Below are 19046 nucleotides of genomic sequence, written 5' to 3' on the forward strand. Positions count from 1 at the left end.
GCGGCACGGCCAGCAGGGGAGGTGATGAATGAATTATTTCAGAGCCACAGTCTGCAGCTTTCACCCTTTCAGAAGGTACACAGTCCTTCCTCCGGGCAGGGGCGGGGGAGGGGGGCTTGCCTATAAATCCCTGTGTCAGCAGACAACTGAGAGATTTAGAAGATAACAGACAGACGCTGACAGCCAAGAGTCTAAAAACAAAAAGGATGGTTCAGGTGGTGCAGGCAGGTGGCTGCCCACCGAAGATGTGGGTTCCTTTCCCTCATGGAGACCTGTTGCTGGGGGGGTGGCTGCCCACATTTCCCAGGGGCGGAAGAGAAGCATGCCACTTTAGATTCGGTCCCTAGAAACCTCCTTATGAAAACTCCAGCTCTCTCTGCCCGTATCTGAGGGCTGGGTATCAATGTTCAGCACAACCCTGAGAGCCAAGAGTAAAGACAGAGGAGTCCTCTTCAGCCTGCCCTCCCCTCCCCCCGCAACCCCATCAAGCTGGAAAGGAAGAGTCCCTCCCCTGCTGCCTTCTCCAGAGGCAGACTTATAGGAATGAGAAATAAAGTCTGCGGGGTGAGCCCACCATGGTTTAGGGGTTTATCTGCTATAGTTTCCCTGGTGGCTCAGATGGTAAAGAATCTGTCTGCAACGCAGGAGACATGGGTTCGATCCCTGGGTTGGGGAGATCCCCTGGAGAAGGGAATGTGTGTGGGGTGTGTGTGTGAGGTGGGGTGTGTGTGTGTTGAGGTGGTGTGTGTGTGTACGTGGGGTGTGTGTGAGGTGGGGTGTGTGTGTTGAGGTGGTGTGTGTGTGTACGTGGGGTGGGTGTGAGGTGGGGTGTGTGTGTGTTGAGGTGGTATTCTCCAGTATTCTTGCCTGGAGAATCCCATGCAGAGGAGCCTGGTGGGCTACAGTCCACAGGATGGCAAGAGTCGGACACAACTGACTAATGCTGCAGTTATACTTACGTCAACAATTAGCTAATAATTTTTTAAAAAATTATTGCTAAAGATGACTGGTAGACAAGATACTAGCAGATTGGGACTCCACCAGTGGTCCAGTAGCTGGGGCTCCAAGTTCCCAATGCAGGGGCCTTGGGTTCCATCCCTGGTCAGGGAACTAGTTCCTGAATGCTGCAGCTGAGTCCCGGCTCAGCCAAATAAATAAAATATTTTTTTAAAAGATACTAGCAGACTGAGCAACTTCACTTTCACTTTTCACTTTCACGCATTGGAGAAGGAAATGGCAACCCACTCCAGTGTTCTTGCCTGAAGAATCCCAGGGATAGCGGAGCCTGGTGGGCTGTCGTCTAGGGGGTCGCACAGAGTCGGACACGACTGAAGTGACTTAGCAGCAGCAGCAGCAGCAGACCACCAAGGTGTTAGTGCATAATTAGGGGTTGCAGTGCAGGTAAGAACAATGTAACTGGTAACTGAGCTCTGCTGCACTCACTAAAAGGGGAACTGACTCCTAAGATGGTAATTTTTGAAGGAGCGGAATACTGGCCAAAGCTTGTTATGCTCTTTCCAATACACCATATTGCTCTCCTGGTCCATATGGTTTCTAAGGGCAGGATCCCTGTGTTTTATCTTGGCAGTCTCAAGTGCTCATCAGTGAAATCACAGTGCTATACTTCAAAAGTCTCTCAGACCTAGTTAAAAACTAGATACGGTGTTCTGAAAATAATATGACATGTATGCTTTAGGAAAATTTTAAAGCAATAGGTGGCTCAGTGGTAAAGAATCTGCCCGCCAATGCAGGAGACTGGGTTTCGACCCCCTGGGTTGGGAAGATTCCCTGGAGGAGGAAATGGCAACACGTTCCAGGATTCTTGCCTGGGACATCCCATGGACAGAAAAGCCTGGCAGACTACAGTCCATGGTGTTGCAATGCGTTGGACGCAACTGAGAACATATGAAAAACATGAAAAGATGTTAGTAATTATTTCAATTCTTGCTGCTATAACAAAGTACCATAGACAGCAGAAACTGATAAACAGCAGAAACGTATTCCTCATGGTTCTGGAGGCTGAAGTCTGAATTCAGGGTGCCAGCTTGCTGGAGTTCTGTCAAGAACCCTCTTCGGGTTGAAGACTGCTGACTTATATCTTCACATGGCAGGATGCAGGGAGGAAGCAAGCTCTTCTGTGACTCTCAGGAGGACACTAGTCCCACCCACAAGGGCCGTACCCTCATGACCTCACCCAGTCATCTCCAAAGCCCCACCTGCTAGGTACCATTACCTTTGGAAGTACAGTCTCAACATATGCATTTCAGGGGGACACAAACATCCAGACCATAATAAAAACCCATTAAAGTTAATTATTAATCAAAACTAAGTTTCTATTACTAGCAAGCTAATGTGTTATCTGACAACTAACAGTGATAACTAAGAATAGAGACCCTCGATGACGTCTGGCTTTTCAGCCTGCTTCCACGTGGTGGCTGCTCTGTGTCCTGCCCGCAGACAGAGAGCCCCCTGGGGCACCCACCTCGCAAAGCCCCACCGGCCCGGCCTGGCCCTGTTTCTCAAGAAGGGAATGACACGCCTTTTCCCTGATAAATGACATTCCAGGCTCAGGGAACGGTGTCACCTTTGGGGTGGCCCTGCCTCCCTGGTTGACCCCAGAGCATCCACTCTATCCACTCAACACTGACCCGTCACCTTACAGGGTCTCACGAAGAGGATTCCTGCCCAGGCCCGGTTCTCCTCCCGGTCCTGAGGGGAGCCCGTGAGAGTATAGCTGCAGCAGGCGTGGCAGGCAAGTCCACCTCTGGGTGGGGCCAGCGTCAACCAGCCCCACGTGATCCCAGAGGAGGCCTTCTGTGGTGGGAGGGATGGTCTGGGGAAGGATGTTCTGGGATGCTGTGAGGCCAGGCAGCTCTCACCGTGCCCACGGACCCAGGCCAGGTCTCCCCCGCTCTTGTCCATGGGATTTTCCTCCTGGTATTCGGAGTGGAGTCAAGTTGACCCCCTGACTTCTAGGTTCCAATGATGAGGCTCAAAGGTGATGGCTTAGGACTTCCCTGGTGGTCCAGTGGTTAAGCATCTGCCTTTCAATGCAGGGGATGCGGGTTTGATCCCTGGTCGGGGAACTAAGACCCCACATGCTGCAGGGCAACTGAGCCCGAGCATCACAATGAAGATCCTGCGTACCACAGCTAAGACCTGACACGGCCAAATGAATCCATAACTATTAAAGGTGATGGGTCCCTGGGAGAGCTCAGGCCCGGGCTCAGAGAAAGCCCAGATCTGTCCCCGGGCACCAGGGAGGTGCTCACCCAGCTGTCCTCGGACCAGGGAGTGTGGGCTTGGCAGGTTCTTGACAACTGGAGAGAGAGTCAGAAATCAAGGCTGTGCTGGCAAACCCAGGAGGTTCAGGGCTGGTCTGCAAGGCCTGTGGGAAGCGGTGCGGTGGAGCAGGGTCGGAATCACAGCTCTGCCAGCCTCTCACGTGGTCCTGAGCTCAGCCCCTTCTGTGGTAAGGCTCCCAGAACAGGGCCGAGCACACAGCTGGCCCTCAGAAAGTGGCAAACGCTTCTTACTGCTGCTGATACGAGGGCATCTCAGGCACACCCAGTGTTCCACACAGGTCGGCTCTTTCAGAGGCCAGACAAGACCTGGAATTCAAGTGCAGAGCTGGAGGCACACGGAGGTGAATCATGAGTGTCGGATTCCAGGCGCCTGACTCGGGCAGGCCTGGCCGCTGCCTCCCCCCAGGGCCTTGTTACCCCTGCCTCCCCTCTGTCACGTGGGCAGACATGATGGAGACCTGGAGTGAGGTCACCCATTCTGGACGATTGCTGGCCCCACCCTTGGATCCAAGGCCTCTGCCCACAGGACGGGTCTTTCCCCAGCTGTTCCCGGCCACCCCCTCCCTGCCAGCACCGCTCACCCACCCACTCTGGGGATTCCCTCTTGCTCGTGGTTGGCCACCCTGGATTCCGATCTCCAGACTCATCAGCTTGGATGAGAGTCTTTGGCCACCCACCCTCTGAAAGTCAGACAGGGATCAGCCCACGAAACAGATGTTTTCTGCTTGTTCGTCGCAGAGGAAGAAATGGCGGGGGGTGCAGACTCTTCTCATTTGGTCTACCCCGATGTTATCCACAGTTAAAAGCATTTACTTCCAGAGCTAAATTCTGTCTGGTGGTACCACCTGGCTTTTCCAGGGGTACCCCTGAGTGGAATGAGCACAGAATGGGATTGGAAATACTCCCATAACTCACTGTAGGGCCCCGAGCAAGTCTCAGCCTGGGTGAGTCATGGTCTTGTCATCTGCAGAAGGGGGATGACGGCTTCCGGTTTGGCCTCATCACTGTCTCTAATGCAGCGGCACTGCCTGGAGACACCCCCCAACCCCCACCCCAGCCCAGGGTATCAGGGCAGCCCCGAGGTGGCTCAGCTCATCCTCGCCCCATCCTGTGTTCTCTGCGTCTCCTGTGACTCGGCGTCCGTCTGGAGCCTTTCCTTGCCCCCCAGGCTGGCTGCTTCTCAAGCGTGGATTCGCACCCTCTCTCCTAGTGGTGATCACCTTGGGGACTCCCCCAGGTCCTCCTCACAGGCAGGGGCACCTGGCCCCAGCTCCCACACATGCTGGTTGCTGACGGCTCGGCTGTGCTCCTCTCCGGAAACCTACCCTGAGCCAGTGGGAGTCCCTCCATCCTAAGATGCCCAGAAAATTATTAACTACCTCCCTCCACCCTGGGCTGGCCCGCAGCCAGTGATGGACGGATTTGGGGTATAAAAGCCCAGCCCGCTTCCTCAAGGAGCATCTGCGGTGAGGTTGAGTCAGGAGTGTTGGGTTGCATTCCGCGGGGCCACATACACACGCCAGAGCTCCAGTTTAGAATTCCTGGGACAAAAAGAACAAGCTGTATTTCCTCCCAAGACACCCCACTTCTTCCCTCCCGGAAGGCAGGTTGGAGAAAGCAAGCTGTGAACAGGAGGGCAGAACCGGGACTGAGTCCTGGCTCGAGCAGTTATCAGCGGCAGGACGTAGGTAACTCGCTATACTTTGCCAGGCTTCGGTTTCCTTTGTTAAAGGGTGTGGATCACAATTCTCACTTTGCAGCACGGCTGTGAGGCTTGAAGAGCAGCAGCAAAGCCCCCTGCACGGTGCCTGCTGCACAGTGACCCTGGAGGCTTGTCTGCCTCCTTCCCTTCCCTCCTGGGCGGAGAAAGACCAAGAGGGCGGCAGGGGGTGGAGGCCAGGGCAGCTGGTGCAGGAAGCAAGCCCTCTGGCCTGAGTAGTGGCCCGGCAGGAAAGTCATCAGCGCAGGAGCATGGCTGTGCGCACCAGCAGCCTCCTAATTCTGACCTGGCCTCAGATCAGGAATCAAACCACCTAGAGAGGAAAACCAAAGCCAACTTCGGATGCTCAGCTTTAGGTCTGGAGTCTATCCTGTCAGAACACTAGCCTGCCAAGGGCCGTGAGTGGCTTGCAAGGACTTCTGGTAGGCTTCTTCATGTGGCCTCAAACCTCCAGCTCACACCACCGGGCCATCTGCCCCCAGAAGCCTCAGGCCATCAATCAGGGAGCCCTAAGCCAAGGTAGCACAGAGGCAGCAAGAATAATGGCCACTCCGTGCAGTCACGAGGCGTCCCTAGAGAGCCCCAAGCTTCCAGCCGACATCTGAGTTTTCCTCAGTCTGGTACTTCCAGCTAGATGCGCAATGAGGTGGGGGGACTGGTAGACACGGTGGGTGGCACAGGCAGATTTAGAGGCCAGAGGACCGGGGTTTGGATCCGGTTCTTGTACTTACTGTGGGGCCGTGGTAAAGAATCCACGTGCTGATGCAGGAGATGCAAGAGGCTCGGGTTCGATCCCAAGGTTGGGAAGATGCCCTGGAGAAGGAAATGGCAACCCACTCGAGTATTCTTGCCTGGAGAATCCCATGGACAGAGGAGCCTGGCAGGCTACACTCCACCGGGTTGCAGAGGAGTTGGACATGACTGAGTGACTTAACAACAGCAACAACAAAAAGTTTCTACTTATTAACTCTGCAAACTGAGCAAATTACTGAACCTCAGAACCTGGGTTTCTTCATATTTATGACAGATTCATTCTTTCCCTCTAGGGTTTTACTGGAAATTAAATGACATAATGCAAGGGAACTTGTTCCGTCCAGGTTTTGACCTAATCAAGGCAGTTAATAAAGAACTGAGATCATTCCCCACCCCAGGGATCAGGTTCTTGTTTTCAATTGTTCCATTACACCAACTAGCTCAGTGACACCAATGAGCTCCTCTGTTTTTAAAACTTTTTCTCCTCTTGGAGAAGAAGTTCTTCAAAGCCATGCCGTTTAGTCCAGTGGTCCTGAAGCTTTACTCACCCACTGTTCTAGACAGATTATGTGCTAATAAAGGGATCCCTGACCTCATCTTACTGACAGACTCAAGATCACTTAGCTTACTTTAGGAATAAACAAGACAATGCGGCAAATGCTCTCACTCCCCTCCTTGAATCAAAGATCCTCATCTGTTTACTTACAGTGAATTTGCATTTGTTGGTACATGCCATAGGATTTTGTCCACTCAGGTCAGCTCTGGGAACATCTTAAATCAAGATCACTTAGCTTACTTTAGGAATAAACAAGACAATGCGGCAAATGCACTCACTCCCCTCCTTGAATCAAAGATCCTCATCTGTTTACTTACAGTGAATTTGCATTTGTTGGTACATGCCATAGGATTTTGTCCACTCAGGTCAGCTCTGGGAACATCTTAAATACCTGCTCCAGAGTTCTGGCCCCTGCCTTCCCTTCCAGTCCAAGTCTTTCCTAACTCTGCTTCGCTGTGTTTTGGTCCTGGACCAAATTCATCCCAGTTAAGCTGAAGGTTAGGGAGAGAAAGGACTAGTTAGACATTATGGTTCAAATGAATCAATTAATCCAGTGGTTCTCAAACTTAGCTGGCCATTAGAATCACCCGTGGAGCACCTGTGTCAGCTTCCCTTGTAGCTCAGACTGTAAAGAATCTGCCTGCGATTCAGGAGACCCAAGTTTGATTCCTGGGTTAGGAAGATCCCCTGGGGAAGGGAATGGCTACCCACTCCAGTATTCTTGCCCGGAGAATTCCATGGGCAGAGGAGCCTGGCGGGCTACAGTCCATGGGGTCGTGAAGAGTCGGACATGACTGAACGACTAACAATCAATAATCAATCAAATGTGGAGAATCTATTAATAAGATCCCTGATGCCCAAGTGCACTTGAGATCAGTTATACCAGGATTTCTGGGCATGGGGACCAGGCAGAGTATTAAGCTTGAGCCAAGTGACTTAGCTGCTGTTTCTAAGTCAGTACCGTGGTTGTTAAGTTCCCCATGCATCCCACTTTACAACAGTCGACAGCCAGGGCTTCAGAGAATAACAGAATAACTCAGTGTGTTCCTGATTAACTCCTAGAATTGGAATATGGTGACTATTCCAGGATCACACATTTGTCCCGAACTCATACATGACAAACATTTTATTCCATTAAAAAAAAAAAGTCATCTGTTAACTGCTGAACTGCGGGGGACCACACTTGAGCCTACTTCAGAAAAAGACATCGGGGAACAAATACAGATTTTCAGCGTGACAACATGTCTGGATTCTCCTCCCCTCCCCGTATTAAATAGTACTCAGTGGACTGAGGCCAGTTCTGTTAAGAGCACCTAACCTCTGACCTCCCCAAAACCCAGGACCACCCTAACATACATCACACGGGGGTCCTCCCGGCAGCCAGCTGCTGTGGCTGGAGCACAGAAGGCGACACCCGGGTGGCATCAGCCCCCCACCCCCACCCCCGCCGGCGGTGGGCTCGTTCTGGGGGCCACACCCAGGGCAGCATTGCCATCTGGGGCGCACATGAGCAGACGCCCTGTTGAGCTGTGGCAGGCTCTGAGATGGGTTCTGTCCAGGCTGGAAGCAGCTTGGTTCCGCTTTACTTCACAGCAAACGTGACACTCTGAAGGGGCAGTCGGGAGGGGCTGCTCCCCATTCACAGTGCGGAGCGGTGCTTCGCCCGAGGGCCTGAGGATCGGCATCAGAGCAGGCCCGCCAGGCGAGTCCAGCTGAGCCAGGGTGGAAACAGCCAGCCAGGCAGGGCTGAGGAGCCGGGGTGCAGGCAGCCAGACTAGCCCTGCTTGTCTCTTGATTCCCAGCTATTTCTTCTTCTTTTTGGCTGTGCCAGACATGCAGGATCTTAGTTTCCTGACTAGGGATTGAACTGGGGTCCAGAGCAGTGAAAGCACCGGGTCCAAACCACTGGACGGCCAGGGAGTTCCTCCGAGCGACTTCTGAAGACACCAGTGTCCATGCCGCACGTGGATATCTGGATCCAGCCTGAAGGCAGGAGACCATCTGCTGATCAACAGTGACTGCTCGAGCTGCCCCTGAGCCCCCGACATCCTCGGCGGGGACCTGCTGAAGGCAGTGCAGTCTCCAGGGTCCAGAGGTGCCCAGGCTGCTTGCGAGGCTTCGTGTTCAGGCTCATCCACTTCCCTTCCCACTCCCACCCAGCCGAATCTCTGGGGGCTGCACGTGGGGCTAGACGCTTCCCCCACCTGCAACGGCAGAGGTATGCGCTCCCCACCGCTTCACCCGTATTTCTCCTCTGCCCCTACCCACCCTCGCCCCAGCACCGGATCACACTGTGGAGGCGCCCTGAGGATGCCAGCCTGTCAGAATGCAAAGGCAGACATTCAAGACACTGGGCTTTTCCCTGAGCCCGGGCCCCAGACTCGTTCCTTCGCCCCAGACCCAGAGGAGGGGCCGCAGCGGGCCGGCAGTCACTCCTGCACCAGGAAGTTGATGAGGGCGGTGCGTGGGGAGAGGAAGGCCTTCTTGATGCTTCGCCCCTGTAACAGCCTGACACCCAGCTCACTCTGGAGAACCAGTTCATGGACTTTGTCCTGGTCCTGGGCGACATGCTGGGGTACGGGGACTTTGCCACAGGCTTTGTTGTTGATCTGACAAGGTGAAAAGAGAGACAACCCATGAGGAAAGCCTGAGAGTGGTAGGCAGCCTGACACCCACTGCCCCTAAAGGGAGCTGCTGTCTCTGTGTGGGGAGAGGGTGTGGGAAGAGAGAAAGAAAAGGCGGGACCCGGCTTCCCAGAAGAGCGAAGTGTAGTGAGATGGGCGGGATTAACACCTGAACACCGCAGAGAGGGCGGGGGCGCCACCCCATGTTTCCTGAAAGCTGCCCCCATCACACCTTGGTGGGAATTATGTCAAAAACTCTTGGCATGAGATGGTTCAGGCTATATTCAGGAAGAGAGGGACAACTGTGTTACTGAAGATCATGTCGAGTTCAGATCTGGCTACAGGGCGTTTCACGTGGACTAATTTCTGGGGAACACAGGCAACCTCCCTTCCGGATGACTGGCTCCAGAAGGGGGCGCTCACATGTGACAACCTGGAAACAGGATCCACACCACTCACAGTTCTTACCTAAAATGGGCCAGTATGGTTCCAGATGTTCAAGCTGGTTTTAGAAAAGGCAGAGGAACCAGAGATCAAATTGCCAACATCCTCTGGATCATCGAAAAAGCAAGAGAGTTCCAGGAAAACATCTACTTTGGCTTTATTGACTACGCCAAAGCCTTTGACTGTGTGGATCACCACAAACTGTGGAAAATTCTCAAAGAGATGGGAATACCAGACCACCTCACCTGCCTCCTGATAAATCTGTATGCAGGTCAAGAAGCAACAGTTAGAACTGAACATGGAACAACAGACTGGTTCCAAATCGGGAAAGGAGTAGGTCAAGGCCGTATATTGTCACCCTGCTTATTTAACTTATATGCAGAGTACATCATGAGAAACACTGGGCTGGAGGAAGCAAAAGTTGGAATCAAGATTGCCAGGAGAAATATCAATAACCTCAGATATGCAGATGACACCACCCTATGGCAGAAAGTGAAGAAGAACTAAGAGCCTCTTGATGAAAGAGGAGAGTGAAAAAGTTGGCTTAAAACTCAACATTCAGAAAACTAAGATCATGGCATCCAGTTCCATCACTTCACGGCAAATAGATGGGGAAATAATGGAAACAGTGACAGACTTTATTTTTCTGGGCTCCAAAATCACTGCAGATGGTGATTGCAGCCATGGAATTAAAAGATGCTTGCTCCTTGGAAGAAAAGCTATGACCAACCTAGACAGCATATTAAAAAGCAGAGACATTACTTTACCAACAAAGGTCCGTCTAGTCAAAGCTAAGGTTTTTCCAGTGGTCATGTATGGATGTGAGAGTTGGACTATAAAGAAAGCTGAAGGCCGAAGAATTGATGCTTTTGAACTGTGGAGTTGGAGAAGACTCTTGAGAGTCCCTTGGACTGCAAGGAGATCCAACCAGTCCATCCTAAAGGAAATTCATTGGAAGGACTGATGTTGAAGCTGAAACTCCAATACTCCGGCTACCTGATGCGAAGAGCTGACTCACTGGAAGAGACCCTGATGCTGGGAAAGATTGAAGGCAGGAGAAGGGGTCGAGAGAGGATGAAATGGTTGGATGGCATCACTGACGCGATGGACATGAGTTTTGAATAGGCTTCGGGAGTTGGTAATGGACAGGGAAGCCTGGTGTGCTACAGTCCATGGGGTCACAAAGAGTCGGATGCGACTGAGTGACTGAACTGAACTGAACGGCTCCAGACACCAGTGGTGTTATTCACTGAATGTTGGTTCAATTATTTGATGTGAAGGTTAAATTTCACATCAAATATGAACTGATATGGTTGCTAAGGAAAGTGACATGTGATCCAGATAGCTTCTGAACAGCTTGTTTCAAATCCTCCGTCCCAGTGGCTCCTGTCAGAATGCTTACGTTTCTTTCATGAATGCTCCAGTTTTTAACTTGGAAAATAAAGTCACTGTATAATGAAAAATTACCAGGAAGAACTTCTGAAGTTTTAACCAAAGCATATTATCCAGGATCCCATAGTCACCCATTTATCTTTTCAGATTTCTGTGCACATAATGGCATTTTTCGAGGCTGCATTGGCCTAGATCGCTGTGCTGTGCTGTGTGTGCTAAGACACTTCAGTGGTGTCCGACTCTGAGACCCCCATGGACTATAGCCTGCCAGGCCCCTCTGTCCATGGCATTCTCCAGGCAAGAATACTGGAGTGGGTTGCTATGTCCTCCTCCGGGGGATCTTCCTGACTGGGATGGAACCCGCGTCTCTTACATCTCCTGCATTGGTAGGCAGGTTCTTCACCACTAGCGCCACCTAGAGGAAGGGATGGGAGGCGGGTTCTTTACCACTCGCACCACCTAGGCGACGGGATGGGAGACAAATAAGAAGTCACCTCATTACTTCAGGTTGCTTTTCTTTCCATTAAAAAAAAAAAAAAAAAGAAGTCACCTCAAACAGCGGCTGCTTGCCTTAGGAAGGTCTCCAGGTGACCTGGTGGCTGTGCTAGCTTCTGCCCTTTGGCCTTGCCACCTCCACTTCACCACTCGGCCTGCGTCCAGGCCTCTGTGCTGTTCTCTAGGAGTCTTCCAACAGCTGCCTGGTGGCCCCTGGCCGTGAGCGCTGTCCCCGCACCCCCTAACCGCCCCATCCACTGCTCACTGACAGGAGCCCCACAGGGGCTCACGACAGTAAAGGCACTCGCTGTCTGAGCTCTCTCTCTGCCAGGCACCGTGCTCCACAAGTCACCTGAGAGACTCTGTTTATCCCTGTCACAAGCCTGAGGGAGGTCACTGCTATTCCAGCCCCGATTCTCAGAGGGCCAAGCTGAGGGACAGGATTGTGAAGCCACGGACCCAGGTCCCCACCCCAGCCCACACTGGAGACGGGATGACCCCTGGACCCACCTCTCTTCCCTGCCAGCCCCCAGCCGCTCCAGACGCAGTCCGGCCCTCTCTCTCGAGTGGCCCTGCCTCTGCTCCAGCCCCTCCTCGGCTCACGGTGCAGGGAAGGCTCCCCCGGCCGTGGCTCCTTCCCTCCACTTAGGGAAACCAAGCTCCTCTTTCAAAGCCAAGGTCACATCCTCTTCCTCAGGACACGTTCCCCAGCGCCCCAGCTGCCAGAGGCCGCGACGCCTATGCGAGCAGCGGTGACCACCTAGCATGTGAGCTACTAAGCCCTGTGCTGCCAGTGTTTCCTCTTTGTGAGACGGGGCCTCGTCTGTGAAATGGGGAGAACAGCAGGGTCTGCCTCGTGGGGCTGCTATGCGGGGTCAGTGAGTTAGCACCTGGAAAATTCTAAGGGCAGAGCCCGCTTCTTAGTCAGTGCTCACAGTGTGTTAGTGGGTTTTGTCATTAGTGCGTCCAGAAGCAGGTTAAGTACTCCTGGCATGCTCCGTCTAATTCTTGGCATAATCAGGTGAGGCAGGCCGTGGATTTGCCTCCATTTTAACTGAGGAAACTGAGGATTAGGCATTTTGCAAAGTGAGGTGGTCCAAGTCCCAAGCTCTTCTGTCTTAACCTGGAGGCTATGCAAATTGTCAGTGTGCATGACAACGTGTGTGCCTCCCCAGACCGTCTCTCCTGGTGCTGGGGTCCTCGGACACGAGGCGGTGCCTCCGGGCTCAGAGCACACGGGCGCGGCTGAACTGAGTTATGCTGAGTTACACTGTTCTGTGCTGTAGCTTCTATTTCTGGCCTTGGCCCTGAGTGAGATCACGTGGAGACAGGATGGCAGGCCTCGACACCCCGACCCGGAGGCTGTTGAGCGGGGTGTGCTTGCAAGGAGCCCTACACATTTTAAATCTTGAATTTTTATTTCAATGAAAATCTAAGATTATTTTACCAATTATCAAAACTCGATTTCTTTTCCGCAGTGGTTAATTTAAAATGGAAAGACATTTTCAGGCTAGAACTTCAGCGTCTCAAGTTTGGCATTTCTGGGACTTCCCTGGTGGTCCAGTGGTTCAGACTCTGCAGGGGGAGCTGGTTTGATCCCTGGTCAAGGGAACTAAGATCCCACAGGCTGCAGGGTGTGGCAAAAAAAAAAAAAAAAAAGTTGGCCTTTCTCAACCTCAGCTTAGGCCGACGAGCCCTTAGAAGTATGCAAGAGAATTATTTCTTAGAAACGTTAACCAAATTAAAGAAATTACCTCTCTGTGGCACAGGCTAGTTTTGAGGACTCTGGGAAGAAGCCTAGCCAGGCAGCCCCACCTCCCTGCCCTCTGTGGGCAGGCGAACAGGAGGCATCGAGGAACTAAGTGCCAGGGGAGAGGGTGAGGAGAAAGAGTGGCTGACAAGGAGCCAGTCTCCTGGGGGTACTGTCTTTCCCAATGTGGACCTGCCTGCAGGGCCCAGGTTGGCAGACGCAGCCGGTGGGGACTGGCAGGCCCGGCTACCCCTCAGCCTCTGGGCATGTTCCACAACTTGCAATCATTTTGTTTCTATTTTTCCTTCCTTCTTATTTTTCCCTATCTTTTCTACCAGGCTTTAAGCTCCACGAGGACAGGGACCTGGTTTGTTGTATTTGGGTTTGGGTCCCAAGAGCCTGTGTTAAGGTAAGGGAGGTAACTGGATAATGACTGAGGAATAAACAAATGTGGGCAAAGTGATGAGCTCTCTGAGCCCATGTCCTCAGCTGAAAAAAAAAAAAAATGAGGACAGTGATGCCTACCTTTCAGGGTGATGAGAGTTGGGATGTAAATCAGCTGGCCCACGTGTGGTTCAGACTAAAAGGTCTGCCCCTTGTTTTCTTTCCCTCTTCAGCCACATCAGCATATTGAAGAGATATTCCTCACAACGGGTCTCAGATTAAGCAAACTAAATGCATAAGGATACACTAGAGCAGAACTACTAGCTCTATACTATAATCAACTACTTCTATGTATTTAAAATGATCCACTTTACCAAAAAAGAGATTTCATGTAGCCTTTCTGAAATATATTTTGCAGAGTGAGGGATTCCATGCCCACCACCTCACTATCACCTTACCCTTTCCAAAAGCCAACAGCAGCTGAATAAAACCTAGAGAGCCTGAAACACAGTTGGAATGAAGACAGAACACATAAGACAGGACAGGTTGATTCTTTCCATGCTCTCAAAAACTCGAAGGCCACAGGTTTTCTGCTCACAAGCTTTTGGTATGTGGTGACCTCAAAACTGAAGGTGCTGGCAAAGCAAGACAGGCTGGAAGGTCAGGCAGAGAGTCAGGCAGAGAGTCAGAGAAACCTCCAGACCCAGCCGTGTGTGTGTGTGTGTGTCTCTGTGTGTGTGTGTGTGTGTGAAGGTCGGGCAGAGAGTCGGAGAAACCTCCAGACCCAGCCGTGTGAGTGTGTGTGTGTGTGTGTGTGTGTGTGTGAAGGTCAGGCAGAAAGTCAGAGAAACCTCCAGACCCAGCCGTGTGTGTGTGTGTGTGTGTGTGTGTCTGTGTGTGTGTGTGTGTGTGTGTGTGTGAAGGTCGGGCAGAGAGTCGGAGAAACCTCCAGACCCAGCCGTGTGAGTGTGTGTGTGTGTGTGTGTGTGACCAGACCTAGCCGTGTGTGTGTGTGTGTGTGTGTGTGTGTGTGTGAAGGTCGGGCAGAGAGTCGGAGAAACCTCCAGACCCAGCCGTGTGTGTGTGTGTGTGTGTGTGTGTGTGTGAAGGTTGGGCAGAGAGTCGGAGAAACCTCCAGACCCAGCCGTGTGTGTGTGTGTGTGTGTGTGTGTGTGTGTGTGTGTGTGTGACCAGACCTAGCCGCGTGTGTGTGTGTGTGTGTGTGTGTGTGTGCGTGTGTGTGTGTGTGTGTGTGAAGGTCGGGCAGAGAGTCAGAGAAACCTCCAGAGTGTGTGTGTGTGTGTGTGTGTCCAGACCCAGCCGTGTGTGTGTGTGTGTGTGTGTGTGTGTGTAGGTCGGGCAGAGAGTCGGAGAAACCTCCAGACCCAGCCGTGTGTGTGTGTGTGTGAGGGAGAGATTCCCCTGGGTGCAAGGGGCCTCGGGAGGCACTCACCAGAACCGCCATCTGCACGACCTCGGGCTGCTGGAGGAACTGCGGGTCCACGGCGGGCCAGGCCTGAAGCAGCACGCTGGCGTCCCAGGCGTAGTGGGCACATAGCTTCTGTGGCACCAGTGCCAGGCCTGCAACATGGAGACACAGAGGGTCCCTGAGCACATTCGGGCTCACGGGGGCGCGCTGCAGAGCGTCTGTCCCGACACGGCCTGCCCTGGAGCTGTCTGAGGCCCCGGGGGCCCCACCATGGCTTTCCACAGCCCACCAGGGGCCCCCACTTCCTTCAGACTTGCTCATCATCCCAGCTTATTTATTAAATATATTTTGGCCATAGGAGGCTAGTTTGGGGGAGAATGGATCAGTGTATATGTATGATTGAGTCCCTCCGCTGTTCAACTGAAACTACCACAATATTGTTAATCAGTCAGACCCTAAAACAAAATAAAAAGCTTAAAGTTTAGGAAAAAAAAAATTTTTTTTGACTGCACCAAGTGGCATATGGGATTCCAGTTCCCTGACCAGGGATCAAACCTGCATCCCCTGCACTAGAGGCGCGGAGTCTTAACCACTGGACTGCCAGAGAATTACCATCTCAGTTTATAGGTAGCTTTCTTTTTTTTTCAACAATACCCAGAGCAATAAAGATGGGTGAACACACTGTTCTTAAGTGTGCATTTGGAAAAGTAAGGCTGCTGACTTTCCTCGGTCTCTGTAGTCCCGCTGGTGAAGGACTCCAGTGTGCAGATCCCGAAGTAACGAGCTGTGCTGGCTTCCTCTCTGGCCCGAGAATACTTGTGGTCTGAGAGGGCCTCCCACCCAGTCCTTTGGCTCCTAATCGACCGAGCCAACATGCTGAGAACAGCAGGAGGCTCCTTCTGGACCTACTCAGAGGGAGCTCAACCTCTCAGCTAAAACTCCCTCTCGTGAGAGGCTCCCGCCACTTCCAAATTGGAAAGGGCTGTCCTTGACCCAGGGTGGGTCCAACCCGAGGAAGCTGGGAGGAATGAAAGCCTCTCCCCTCTCGAGCTCCCCAATGCTTCGCGCTGCAGCCCCCAAGGCCGAGGAGGCTCAGTACCCCAGAGGCGGTCATGGCCAGTGGTCTGCACTTTAGGGCTTCAACCAGGGCTTCTCTAGCAGGGAGGGTTCGACCTCTGAGCCTCTGTTGATATCGGGAGTACAAAAGATGCCCCCAAAAGTGCAGGAATACACGGGGCAGAAAAGCCGATGCCTGGGCGATTGTGGCGTGGCACCTCACCGCTGCCTCCTGGTCCTCCCAGAGGCAGGCCTTGAGCGAGAGGGCACATGAATGCGGGCAGTGTGCCCATGTGGGGACATTGCCAAGGCAACGGCACAGCCCTCACACTGTGAGTGGTTTCTCCAGGGCTGGTAGAGGTGGCGTGGCCCTTACATTCCGTGCTTCCCCCGCCCCAACCGCCCCACTTATTATTAGCCTTGAGACTAGCAGATACATTTGAAGTTTGAGTCTGGGACAGAGGAAATGAAGCCCACCAATGCCAGTCCCGAACACTGGGCTGTGAGTTGACAATGTTTTATTTTCTTTGATGACAAAAGTGATGCATACTCCTTGCAGAAAATTTGTAAAAAGTCAAAAAACAACAAAAAAATCATGTTCACATGGATAGCATCTATAAAACTTTTTATTTTGAAAGGTAGTAATGTAATATATTGAATGAATATTTGTATGATATTGTATCCACAGAATTAAGCCTAACTACCACCTGGATCATGCTATAGACACAGTTTTGGATTCTCTTTTCTCCTACATTTTAAACTAATAATCAGCTTCATGGAAAATGATGACACACAACAGTATATATGTACTATGGTCATAGTTTTAGCAAATGTTTATATAAACAGATAGAAAAGTTGAGGAAGAAAAACAGCAGAATAGCAGCAAGGATTATCCATGGGAGATATAAGTATAGGCAATCTTTTTGTTAAAAAAAATTATAGATTTTTCTACAAGGAATACTCGTGGCTTTTGTAATTTGAAAAGATATTTATAAACAGTGTTCCCATACTGTGACATCAGTTCAAGAATTTTTTTCTGGTTTCTTTTTAAGGTTTCATTTTCTTTTCCATTTATTCATAATTTATCTATCTGTAATTTATTTTGTGTATAATGTGAAAAAAAAATACACAGCAGTTTTCCAAACTGACTCCATTGAATAAAGCTTCTCTTCCCTATTGGTTTGTGATTTTGTTTTACAATATACTATACTAGAGATGGGCTTCCCTGATGGCTCAGACAGTAAAGAATCTGCCTGCAATGCAGGAGACCTGAGTTCGATCCCAGGGTTGGGAAGATTCCCTGGAGAAGGGCAGGGAAACCCACTCCAGTATTCTCGCCAAAAGAATCCTCACGGACAGAGGAGCCTGGCAGGCTACAGTCCGTGGGGTCGCAAAGAGTCGGACACAGCTGAGCGACTAAGCGCAGCACATACTAGGGATGGCTGCAGGACTGTTTACCATGAAGATACTTAAAATGCCTGCATGTGATGAGGTGAAGGACGGGTCAGAAGATGGATCAGCACACTGCTTCCTTCACTGAGAAAGTCTTGTTACCAACAATATGGTCAGTTTTACTGGAATGCGTGCTTAGTGACACCGGCCATGGACCTGCTAAGCTCCTCACCTTGTCCTAAGCTCTGAGAGACAGTTCCCAGACCAGCCTCAGGTCTCTGGACCCCTCTGAAGAGCACTGGTGTCTTGCTCTGGTGACCTGCGTGTCTCAGCCCCCGTGCGGGCATTGCAGGTTTGCCGTAGCATCCTGTGTTCTACTATCTGGCGCTCTTCCTGTCACCCTGTGCTGGCAGACAGCCTGGGGGCAGGAAAGGCCCCTCGGGATCTGAGAACCCAGTGGCGTTGGAGATGCGCTCCTGGCCCCGTCTGGCCCCGTGCCCTGGGCTTCCCCTGCTTCTAACGAGCCTGTGCCTCTTGGCAGAAGCAGAAAGGAGCTTCCTACTGGCTCCTCAGAAGGGTTCCTATTGAGACTCATATCTAAATACAGGACAGAGGTCACAGAAGGGAGATAATCAGGTCTTTATTTTAGCTGGCTGGGCCAGCATGGCTTGTCCTGTGACCCAGCTGCCACGGGCAGCGTTCCAGAGCCTCCGCATGGCAGTTGCACAGGATGCCTGGGAGATGAAAGGACCCTGGACACAAATGTTCTGGGCAGAAGCTGTTACAAATTCCACTTTAAAAAAAAATGAGGAAGCGCAGCCTTCCTGGAGCAATCAGGATGCTTATTTATAGTGGCTGGCAGCCCTGCCAGGGATTCCATATAGATGGGAGAGGGGGCCCCCCACCTCGCTACCCCTGCCCTGTCCTGCTCAGCAGGGAGGAACAGAAACTCACGACCCTAGGCTCTGCGTCATGTTTTTGCCTTCCTGCTCTTTTTAGGGAACTAAAAATACCTTCCATTTGCATGGCAAATACAATGCTTTCTTTACGTGACACAGGTCAGGCCAGGAGCTGGTGTTTGGGAAGCACATGGAGAAAGTCTGAGCACGGGCTGGGAAGCGGCAAGGCTCTGATACACAGGCCACCGTGGAGGCCAGCTGTCGCTCTCAGCCCACCCTCTTCCTGCCCCTCCCTGGAGAGCTGCTGTCGCTGACCTTCCTGTGCAAGAACCGAAACGATCCTCTTCTCCCGCCCCGAGAGCTGGTGAGGTCCCACACCACCACGGCACCTGGAGCGAGAGCAGGTGGTCGTGGTGTCTGTGGATGGCAGGCCTCCCCTGATGACCAGTTTCACGCCTATCTCCACTCCACCCCAATCCTCATCACACACAGGGGAGGTCCAGAGACTGGGTCCCCACCATGCGCCACCCAGCCCTGGCACTGCCAAGGAAATGGACCGGGAAAGACGCTGCTTCATGTTAGCCTTTACCCACAGAAAGGGTTCTGGTGACATTGCCTCAGTGGTAAAGAATCCGCCTGCCAATGAAGGAGCCACAGGTTCGATTCCTGGGTTGGGAAGATCCCCAGGAGAAGGAGGAAATGACAACCAACTCCAATTTTCTTGTCTGGGAAATCACATGACCTGAGAAGCCTGGTGGGTTATAGTCCATTGAGTCACGAAAGAGTCGGATGTGACTCAGTGACTAAACAACAACAAAATAATGTGGAAACAGCACACACATTCATG

General features: G+C 52.0%; 1 protein-coding gene across 1 annotated transcript in view; it reads right to left on the bottom strand.

The window, feature by feature from the left end:
* Nucleotides 1-7445: 7445 nt before the first annotated feature.
* Nucleotides 7446-19046, bottom strand: part of LARS2 (leucyl-tRNA synthetase 2, mitochondrial) — a 145769-nt gene continuing 134168 nt past the window's right edge. The window contains exons 20-21 of the mRNA XM_043886184.1: nucleotides 14877-15004; nucleotides 7446-8943 (exon numbers count right to left, since the gene is read on the bottom strand). Of these exons, the coding sequence (XP_043742119.1) occupies nucleotides 8764-8943; nucleotides 14877-15004 (308 nt within the window). The 3' untranslated portion in view covers nucleotides 7446-8763. The remainder of the gene's footprint in view (nucleotides 8944-14876; nucleotides 15005-19046) is intronic.

Source organism: Cervus elaphus, chromosome 24 (genome assembly GCF_910594005.1).
Source record: "Cervus elaphus chromosome 24, mCerEla1.1, whole genome shotgun sequence".
Taxonomy (NCBI): Eukaryota; Metazoa; Chordata; class Mammalia; order Artiodactyla; family Cervidae; genus Cervus; species Cervus elaphus.